The 11,259-nt window shown below is 39.6% G+C and overlaps 1 protein-coding gene across 1 annotated transcript in view; it reads right to left on the bottom strand.

Moving 5' to 3' along the window:
* The window catches only part of ZCCHC7 (zinc finger CCHC-type containing 7), a 254,122-nt gene extending 245,636 nt beyond the window's left edge, over nucleotides 1-8,486 (bottom strand). Inside the window, exons 1-2 of the mRNA XM_021691204.1 lie at nucleotides 8,424-8,486; nucleotides 3,087-3,717 (exon numbers count right to left, since the gene is read on the bottom strand). Coding sequence (XP_021546879.1) covers nucleotides 3,087-3,696 — 610 coding nt within the window. The 5' untranslated portion in view covers nucleotides 3,697-3,717; nucleotides 8,424-8,486. The remainder of the gene's footprint in view (nucleotides 1-3,086; nucleotides 3,718-8,423) is intronic.
* Between the last annotated feature and the right edge of the window lie 2,773 nt (nucleotides 8,487-11,259).

Raw genomic sequence — 11,259 nt, 5'->3', positions numbered from 1 at the left:
AGAAAGAAAGAAAGAAAGAAAGAAAGAAAGAAAGAAAGAAAGAAAGAAAGAAAGAGAAAGAAATCCCAGCTTTTCTATTCTTAGGTATATACCCAAAGTAATATCCAAAATAGGTATTCAAATAATACCTATACATGAATGTTCACAGTAGCACAATTCATAATAGCCAAAAGGTGGAAACAACCCAAATGTCCATCTATAGATGAATATCTATTAAAATGTGGTATAACAATACGATGGAATATTATACAGCCTTGAAAAGGAATGAAGTACTGACACATGCTACAATATGTATAAACCTCCAAAACATTATCCTAAGTGAAAGAAGTCAGACACAAAGGTCACATATTATATGATTCTATTTACATGAAATATCCAGAATAGGTAAATCCATAGAGACAGAAAGCACATCAGTGGTTGCCAGGGTCTGGGAGAAGAAGGAATAAAGAATTCCATGGGTGCAGGGTTTCCTTTGGATGTGCTAAAAATGTTTTAGAACCATATAGACGTGATGGTTCCATAACATTGTAAATGTACTAAACACCACTAAATTGAACACTTTAAAAAGGTTAATTTGTGTTATGCTAATTTCACCTCAATAAAAATAAACACAAATATCCCCTTCTCCAAAAATGCAGTTCAAGAACAATCATGCTTCTGTCTACTTATAACATGAAACACTAAAATTGTATGCCAGAGATTTCTTTATATACCTAATTACCAACCTTCTTTTCCTCACTCCTATAAAACATACCTGAGAACCATTCCCTTTCTTCTAGAATCCTCATTTCCATATGGCTCAGCCACCCTTTACCCCATTCTCACTACCCCTCATCAATCTCTTTCATTTTGCCCTGAGAAACCCTAGTTCTACTGTTAATCACTTCTCAGTTAACCTGCTCCTCTTTCTGCGGAAAAATAACCTTTCATTTCAATTTATCAAACCTTTTAGTATGTTAAATCTGAAATGACAATAAGATATCCAAATGGAAAGATCAGTAAGGTGGACATGGGAAACTTGAGTTCAAGAAAAGTGGCCCATCATCACGAACACATTAGTGTTTGATGAAACTAGGTGTGATGTCAGGAGAAGGCAATTTAAAGACTGGGCTAAATGCTTTTGACCTTCTGGACCTTCTGTAATGGTATGCCTAACCCTGGATCATTTGGTTTCCATAATCTTGCTCCAGACTGCCAAGTATTACTGGAAAATGTTATGAAATCCTTCAAAGTGAGTTTATTACAAGCTCATATTGTTTCAATTTTCACTGAATACTACTTCTAAGTAATCCTATTATTGTTTTGTTGGCACAATGATTTCCCAACTATGAGCTTCAGACTCCTGAGGAGCTGCATGATTAGTGACCACAATGCGTGCCCAGAGGCTTGCATTATATAAAGACATATACATGTATTAATATTTTTCAAATGTACAGACATTGTGGTTAATAAAACACTGTCATGTAAGAGAATACTAAAATAGTAGCTAATATGCATTTTCTCAATTAACAAATACTAGAAATATAACTACAGTCATGTGGGAGCCCACAAATTGTTGTGAAGTTAAAAAGGTTGCCATCTTCAAAATACTGGGAACCACTGTCTAAAAGTATTCCCCATTGCACTTAAGCAAGCTTTCCACACTCTAAGCTTCTAAGTACCCCTGCCCACTTCCACTCCCAATTGTTTTCATTTTCCTAAGAAAATCAAAATATCATATATCCTCATATATTCCCTCATCCACAACCCATCTGAATTTATTCTCTCTTCTCTACCTCTATAAATATCTGATAATTTAGAAGTTAATGGTGTGTCTCTTCCCTTTTAAGACTAATTCAGACATACACACCTGATCCCATCTCTTAATTGGCCCCCACCATCCCAATCCATCAAACAGGTTTAATCTCTCCTTCAAAAGTTTTTCCCCCCATCTACCTAAAAACATTATCAGATCTACCTTATTCTGATAAAACTTCATTTGATTCCACTCTGTGTCCTAGCTACTACTCTATTTCTTTTCTTCCTTTTGCTGTCAACTTCTCAGGATTGTCCTATGACAGATTGAGCCAGCCACCTGTTTTTGTGAATAAGATTTTGTTGGAATAGCTACCCCATTTCTTAGGTACTGTAGCTGCTTTCCCACAAGGGCAAAGTTAAGTAGTTAGGAAATCCTATGGCCTGGAAACCTAAAGTTTGTATCCTTAAAAAAAAAGTCTGTCAATTACTGAGGCTCCAAAGCATGACCTACATTCAATATCATCATTTCCTCCGAGAACAAGTAGGTACTATTAAAGGTTTTGGAGCACAGTTAAGTACCATGAGTAAATGGGCATTTCAAGACTACTAGTTTAACAACAGTATGCAGGGAAGATGTAAAAGATCATTTAGGAAACTACTGCAAGAGATCAGGCATTAGGCATACAGGGAGAAAAGCTAAAGGGAGTTTTTAAAGGAATAAGCATCAAGACTATGAGACAGAGAAGACAACGCTCACACCAAAATTTCAATCCTTGAATAATGTGGTTCTAAGAATTTGCATTTCCTCCAACAGTTTACTGTAGACCTACAGCTCTTCAGAGCCTCCTATCTTAGTGACTGTGGAGTTCCTAAAATCTCAATACTAATTCCATATCCTCAGTATATCAAGCATTTCCCATGCTTGCTACCTGGCTAACTCTTGGCTAAGCAGATCACTTAGGAAGAGGCAGTCCCAACAGCGTTGGCCAAATGAGAGCACAGGACCAGTGTCAGAGATGGATGGAGTACTCACCTGTGATACCAAGCAGAGAGAGAGGGGACTAAGATTTCACGTCCAGAACTGGCTCTGGCCAAACAGGAAGAAGCAGCTATGAATTTGCTTACAGTAGAAGCAGAGTGTCTTTGATATTCTGACATACTCTTTCTGATGTTCAGACAGACCACCATTAGAGTAGCCACTGGTAAAAGTCTCATGAGAAACAAGCCAAAAAACAAGACCAAAGATGAGGAATTAAATGGAGCAGACCCTATTGGTCTTTTGTCTAGGAAAAGCAGTCTTCCTTATTAAAGATGGTACTACTTTTCAAAATGGCCAATTTGATACTAACCTTCATTTACAGAGTTTTCACATCCCACAAGATTGAGAAGGATATCATCATCTTTATCATCAACTTCACATCCCAGCAGCATCCAGTTTTCCACGTTATCACTTTCTGAAATGGTGCTCTCTTCCTCTTCACTTGAACTGACCTCTATAATCATGACCTCTCGGATTGTACCTGGTATCTCTTCAGGCTTAGGCTTCTCAATATTCCCCTTGCATTTCTTATTGGTCAACTTATTAGAATGAAGAGATGCAGGAGGACCTCGGGTCTTTTCTTTTGCTTGGACTCTAAAATTCTTTCTTTTGCATCTGTAAATACTATCTTCATCAGACAAAGTGATGACCTCTGACCCATCTGATAGCTGGATGACCTCACTATCTGAAAGGATAATTAAGTTCTTCTGATTTGGTTTACTACTGGATGATTCAGAATTCCCAGAGTTCTTCTCTTCATGTTCTTCTTCTCCAATGATATTATCAAGATCTTGGGCATAATGAACTTGGCTGTAGAGCTGAAATTCCACCTCACTATCAACACTCAGTTCACTAGATGACTCTTCACGATAAAGCTCATCTTCATATGCTTCGATGGTCTCATAACCACCAAACATCATGGAAAGTCAGTAACCTTGATGCTGTAAAAGAGGAAATCATACAAAGAATATATTTTAAAAGCTGAGAACATGCCTGTTTAGTGCATAACGATATCACCTTAGAGCTAACTTCTGTGAAGGCCATCATTGTTCTCAATGACATATTAAAATACCTTTTTCTCTTAAGGGTACCTTTTTTTCAAGGATTTCTAAATCCTGTTATGACCTGCTCTAATAATGCCTACCCCTTCCAAATGAAAATTACTACCAACAAATTTAGTTACAGTTATTAATGGAAATACCATATTTTGCAGGTATGCTAGAAAAGAAAGACAGGTTGATCCACTCACTGCTTCAGACACCAATTTTTTCTCTAAAATGTTAAAAATCACAAGAATAGTTCAAGTCATTCTCATTATTCCATCATCTCTTCCCTGGTTCTGGTTCTGCATCTCATCTTTCAAGTAGGCATTCTCACATACAAATATTACTTCAACTTTGACTAAAATCCACTACAGGAAACAATCATCATAATTACTGTTTTGGTGCAGATTTTTATTCTCAATTAAAAAATTAATTTCATGGCCTTTTTATCCTTGACTAAAGAATACACAAAAATATCTGATAAACCTTGGTTTACTTTTGTACTAGCAATAAAGATGTGTATGAAAAACATACTAAGGACCTAAAACTGTGGCAAAACTTCTAGCTATAGGAGCACTTCACTTTCCTACTGTGGGCATATTAAATCTTCAACTCAGCTTAAACATCCTTTTTCTTGCTTCCCTTGACCGACCAGACTAAATTGTGTTCCTTTTATAGTACTTTACATTTCAAAACACTACAGTTCTAATTACTAATTCAATGTAAATGTCTCACAAAAGCAGATCACAAACCCTAGGAGAGCAGAAACTATATGCACTTTGTTAAACAATAGATTCCCAAAGCCAAGCAGAGTAACTGGTATTTAGCAGGACTTCCATAAATGTCTGTTGAATTAATGAATAAATAAATAAATGAACAATATCATCTGGCATTTGCTCTTCAGCCCTAATAAATCTAGTATGTGCCTAAAACACGGAAATTATGGTGGGATGAATTTCACAGTTGTCTCCAACTATTCCAACTATTCTCATATCATCAACCAAAAATCTACACAGAAGATGTTTCAATTAGGTACTGATATAATATTGATCAAAATGAGAGTGCTGGAAAAATACTCATGTTTGTTCAAAAATCATGGACGGCCTATAGAACAATTAACAATGACAATTTACTCTTTCCACTTCCTTTATAGCTATACAAATATAATTTAGAAAGACTAGCTGTTCTTAGTTTACCAATTCTCTGCCCAAAATGTCAGGGTGTTCTGACGGTAGTTTTGGTAATACAACCAGCTGACTCCAAGAACCAAATGAACAAGAACCAAAAATGCTCTACCATTATGCTGGAGTTTTTTGTTGTTGTTTACAGAAATAAAGAAAACCACCTTTTGTCATACACCTTAAACTTACAAAGTGCTCTATGTCAATCATACTTCAATAAAGCTGGGAGTAAAAATGATAATTACGTTCTGAGTTAACAATACTGTATTGTATACTTGAAATCTGCTAAGAGAGTGGGGGTAAAAAAGGAAGAAGAGGAAGAAAACAGGTGAGGTGATGGATGTGTTAACTGATCTAAATGTGGTAGTCATTTCATATTTCAAATCATGATGATGTACACCTTAAACTTACACAATGATATTTGTCAATTATATCTCAATAAAGGTGGGGGGAAAAGAAACCAACTTTTAATGCCCTTTTCTTCTAAAAGCTACAATACACCTGTTCCATTCTTACACTGTCCTTCAGGTTGCTATGCTGTTGTTGTCACACAACTTAAATGTGGCTGTCTGAATAATAATGCTCATAGCATTTATCAGTTTATATTGAAATGTTAGCCTCAGAGGAATTCAAATAAAAGATGAATTCTTTCCTTTTTATTTATAGGTAAATTAATTCTAAAAGAAGTCAAAGGAATTATACTTCCTTCAAAATCCTCACTGGATCCATACTGATAAAACATAAATAACATAATTCCAGTGCAGCCCAGAAAAAATAAAAAGAGCTAAATTACAGAGTTACAAATTTGTACTACTCTTGGAGCCATCCCAAAGGAAAGGGATTAAGAAAAGAGCCATGGGCACACCTGTGAACGTATGCCAAAAATAAACTACAGAAATATAATAAAAACTGACTTCCTTGGGTCTAGGGGTTTATCTCTTTCCTTGAAATGTAGAAAATGAATTTAACAATTTAGCCCCTATGGCCTTTAAGAGGATTTTGTACCTTCTGTACTTGAAAATTGTGCTCAGCATAACGCTCTTCTCTTTATGTAGCTTATGTATGCCAGGGTTAAGGTTTGCCTGAGGCTATTTTGGTTTATGCTTATGTTACCACTTTAATTACATTCAAATGCATTTAAATTTTTTTAAGTGTATACTCACAGGACAGATATGAAATAAATATATATGTCTTGAACCAGAAGACTTCCTCAGCTTTTTAATCATTATACACAATTCTCAAGCATACTTACTGGATAACATGAGGTCCCTATGAGAGCCACAAAATTTTAGTCTCAAAGAGACCTTTCTGATTATCTCACACTACCTCCTCAATTTTCACATAAGGAAATTAAGGTCCAAAGAGGTAAGGAAGCCTATCCAAGGTTATGCAGCTGATTAAGAACACAGGTAGGACAGATTCAAATTTCGCAGGCTCTCAGCCACGTGTTCACTAAGATTTTTTTTTTTCAATTTTTCAAAATACTTTCAAATAAAAAATTAAAAAACTTCCTTCAAAGCTATATGTGTTGGCTCTAACACCTAAATTTACCTCAAAAATATCCATTTCACTTCCCAGTGAAGTGTAAAAACTATGAAAGAAGTACTTTAATTGAAAGAAAAAGCATACATCTGAATTTGTCAGTTTCCTATCCAAGAACCTTGCAAGTTGATACTCAGAGTATAGCAATCCCATGACCAAAAAAAGATGATTCTTATATATGAACCTACAACACCAGCTTGAGAATGAAATTTATCTGTAAGATTAAAGTGGCTTAACAAATATAAAACAGCTATAGAGAATAACTGCAAAGGCTTTCACCATTCAAAAGTGGGAGTAGTTTTTTTTCTCATTCACCAAAAATTTTTAAACTATACAAGTTAAGGCTTATTTAAGCTTTCAGATTTTACTACACTATTTTTAAAGCCAATACTTCTGCTCTAACAGTCTACCAACTGGTCATTCCAGACCTTTTGCTCTTATTTCCCTTCAAAGAACTTTTAGCCTAAATGTTTCTTCTTGATGACACAGGTATCCATCTCAAGATTTAAATCAAATTTACAGCTTGATTTTAAGTCCAATGCTCACTGGAAACTGATTAATAGTTGATTTTCAACTTAAAATTTCTGACATACTCTTAGTGAGCTATCCTGACAGTGACAGATTTGGAACACTATAGAGTCTAGTATTAAAATTTCTGTCCATTCTTCAAATATAATTTTCACTTTGAAGCAAATCTGTGGTAGGGAATCCAAATGTGTGAAACAACGCTCACAAAAAAAAAAAAAAAAAAAGGAAGACAGAATATAAGATATTGGTGGGAGAAAAATATGCTAAATTTATTCAGACAAGTCCAGCTGTTCTTAGCATACATAGTCTCTTTAAGATAACAAATCCTATCTCAAAACACTTCCTTCACCTTTCTCAGCCCCCTCTTCCTTTAACTACACAATACCTCAGCCTTGTGGCTATTTTATAATCCTCATTTCACTCCCTATCCCCAGATTCTGGAAAACAGCAATACTGAACTGTCTCCAAAGCCTAATGCTGTCTAAAATATACACACAGCCCACTTCAAAGTCTTTGGATGTTCACAGCCGAAGTACTCAAGACACAAAGTCAAGAGCTTTGGAAGGGACCCGAAAGAGTCACTAAACTGCACGCTCTCCTAGAGAAACAGGCTCTGAGAAACTTACTTATTCACTGAACCTAAAGATCTCCTGTGATCTGAAACAGAGGTAAATTCAACCTAAACATGAAATTTCTAGAGTCACCAGCGAGTCAGTGGAGCCACGACTAGAGCCGAGGCCTGCTGATTCCCAGCCAGTATTCCCACAGCACCCGCAGTTCTTAAAGTTGGAACTGCGGGCTCACAGGATGTGAGGGATAAAGCAAATCTTAGTGAACATAGTCCAAGTCTCCCTGTTTTACATGGGGGAAGCGGCACAACTCCCTAATTTTTCTGGTCCCACAGCTGTAGCTGTTGCTTCTGACAGCAGAGGCTGGAGTTGGGACTGTCCGGTCCTCACATGCCGGCCTCCTTCAGGGCGGCAGGACCTATGCGTCTAACGGGCTGACCGGCTTCCCCCCCCTCAAAAAACAGGGGAATTGGGGGAGGGGAGAAGGTAAAACAGGCAGAAACGCCACCCCCACCGAGGCCATGGGCGCCCAGAGTTTTTTGAATCACGACCTCGCCCTTGGCCAGGTAGGGAGAAGCGAACACCCCAGCCGGTCAGCCGAGCCGCGTGAGGCAGAACACGACTGAGGGGCCACGAGCTGCACCCTGCCCTGAGCTGGGGCAAGACGAGGGACACGGAGGCCGGCGAGGGGACACGCGCTAGTTCCACAGCCCAGCGGGAGAGACAGAGGGCGGACAGGGGTCCCCCGGCCGCGGGCGGCTGGGGGTCCGTCACACATACTCACTGCCGCGGCTGCGACCAGGAAGCACCAACCAGGAACCAAAACGCGTAGAGGGACGGGGAGGGGCGAGGACAAATGAGGTAAGGAAACCGCGACCGCGCGGACCCGGGAGGAGGGAAGGCACTTCCGGGGAAAACACAGTTCCCGGGAGTAGTCTTCCGTCCCCGCCCTCCCTGCGGGCCCTCTGTGCGCGTGCGTAATAACTGTTAACCCTTTCTCTTCCCCGCTGACAATATTTTGGTTTGCCTTCTTTGCTTTGCCCCTTCCCCTTCATGGCTTCTTTCAAAGATACCTAGGCTGCATCTATAATGGGGAACACTTAGTTTGAATGACTTGCACGCAGGGAATGCTACTCAGTAGGTAAAACCAGGGGAGAGCGCACACCCTTTCTGTGTCCACGAGGAAAACTACATTTCCCAGGATGCCCTTGAGCGGGTTTCCGGATGGGCTCCACCTCCTCCTCGCTTGACCTCTGGGGCACCCTTTTTGTGCCACGTGGCGTGGGAGGCGAACTGAGGCCAAAGTAGGGTAGGAGTGCAGAGTCTGGAGGCGCCTTGCCCGGCCCACAGGGGCACATAAACCACTTAGAAACCTCTTGACAAAGCCTGGCATCTAGCGCTAGGTGACCTTAGGCAGGTCCTTCCACCTCTAGTTTTAAGTTGAATTTACTTTGCACTGGGGCGATTCTGGCTTTTTCCTAGAATGCGAAGCAATAGATTTAACTCTTTGGGAACCTTGAAGAGCTGCACTCTTTTTTTTTTTTTTTAAGTAATCTCTAGTCTCAACCTGGGTCTTGAGCTCACTGGGAGATAAGTCACTGGCTCTACCAACCCAGCCAGCTAGGCACCCATGAAGAGCTGCACACTTGCTAAAAATAGAAGTTAATACTTGTCCTTTGGAAGCCTCCGGAGGCTACAAGATTGTGTTGCAAGCCTCTGGCTTCTGTTTCTCTTCTCACACCTTATTTCAATACTTAGTAATAATAAATCCATCTGTGGGGTGCCTGGGTGGCTCAGTCGTTAAGCATCTGCCTTCAGCTCAGGTCATGATCCCAGGGTCTTGGGATCAAGCCCTGCATCAGGCTCCCTGCTCCAGGGGAAGCCTGCTTCTCCCTCTCCTACTCCCCCTGCTTGTGTTCCCTCTCTCGCTGTGTCTCTCTCTGTCAGATAAATAAATAAATCAAATCTTTAAAAAAAAATCCATCTGTACAACTTTACATAATGACAAAGCACTTTATCAGTTCATGGATCCTTGGCAACAGTCCTGAAAGATAAGCTTGACATTGGTTCTTCTTGCCAACATTTTATGAGTGTCTGTCAAGAGGCAGTTTTAGCAACTGTGGATATAGTAGTAAATTTTTTAGTCTCTGGTCTCCTAGGCCTGAGTCTAGCTGGGAAAACAAAATACAATTTGGATATAGCCTAAAAGTATGGCCCAGAAAATAATTAGAAATCTTAATCAACACTATGGTAAGTGTTACAATGTTACAGGTTACAATGAAAAGGTAAAATTGGAGGAACCATTTTGCAGAAGAGGAAACAGGCTTAGAAATGGGTCACAGAGGGGCGCCTGCATGGCACAGTCAGTTGAGCTTCTGACTTGGTTTCAGGTCAGGTCCTGATCTCAGGGTCCCTGATGTTGAGCTCCGCATGGGGCTCCGAGCTCAGCAGGAGTCTGCTTCACATTCTCCCTCTCTCTCTGCCACTCCCTCCCTTGCCCATGTGCTCACTCTCTCAAATTAATAAATAAAATCTTAAAAAAAAAAGAAAGAAATGGGTCACAGAGATTCCTAAATTGTTTAGGTAATGTGTATGGTGTAGAACAAAAATTATCTCTAAAAAAATAATGTGGTAAGCTTATATCAAGTGCCAGTCTTACTCAATAAGTGTATTATATATAAACCTTTTAAATTTTAACCTTTTGAGGTTGATTTTTATTATTTATTTATTTATTTATTTATTTACAAGTAATCTGTAAACCCAACATGGTGCTCGAACTCAAAACCCCAAGATCAAGAGTCGCACACTCTATCTACTGAGCCAGCCAGGTGACCCTTGAGGTTGATTTTAAATTCTCATTTCACAAAAAAGGAAACAGATTCAGAGGTTAAGTAACTTGCCCCAGGCCACAAGGTTAGAAAATGCTCCTAATTACTGTACCCAATCCTCCTACTATTACTCATGCATTCAACAAAGATTTACTACTTTACCATGCTCAAAATGCCTTAGTTACCCTCCTTAGGTTATGTCGTAAGTCCTGTAATCCTTTGGATGGCATAAAGGGCACTTCATGAGCTGACTTCTTCCTCCCTATACACCACCATGCTGAATCCTGGGCAGTTGCCAAAAGACACTATGCTCTCCCACATCTGCCTTTGCAGAAGGCATTCCCACTGCCTCCCACTTCCCTTCTCTCTGTCTTTCTAATATGCCCCAACTTACCCTACTGTGCTCCAGCTCTGGGTCTTCAGGAAGACCTTCCAAGTCAGCCAGAAAGAACAGGTATTCCTTGCTCTGGGCTATGCTACACTTTGGACAAATCTCCGTCAAGGCAATTGTATTGTGTCTGCCTTACAGTTGTCTCCCAGCTGGATTGTGGACTCCCTGAAGGCAGAAGCCTTGACATTTGTATTTGTATCTTTACCGCTAACATAGTACTTGGCAGATAGCAAGCACTCACTAAAGGTGTTAAAGAAATGAAGGCAAACTAACTCCCATAGGCTCTAGGAAACCAAGAACTAGGTGTGGATCCACCAGCTGTCAGACCAGTGTGGAAACCATGTCATGGCCTCAGATAAGTGGAATGCAGTGTTGTGCTCCACGACATTAAGACCAGGTAT

The sequence above is a fragment of the Neomonachus schauinslandi genome, chromosome 13 (assembly GCF_002201575.2).
Source record: "Neomonachus schauinslandi chromosome 13, ASM220157v2, whole genome shotgun sequence".
NCBI classification, from domain to species: domain Eukaryota; kingdom Metazoa; phylum Chordata; class Mammalia; order Carnivora; family Phocidae; genus Neomonachus; species Neomonachus schauinslandi.
This window is presented reverse-complemented; position numbering and strand designations above follow the sequence as displayed.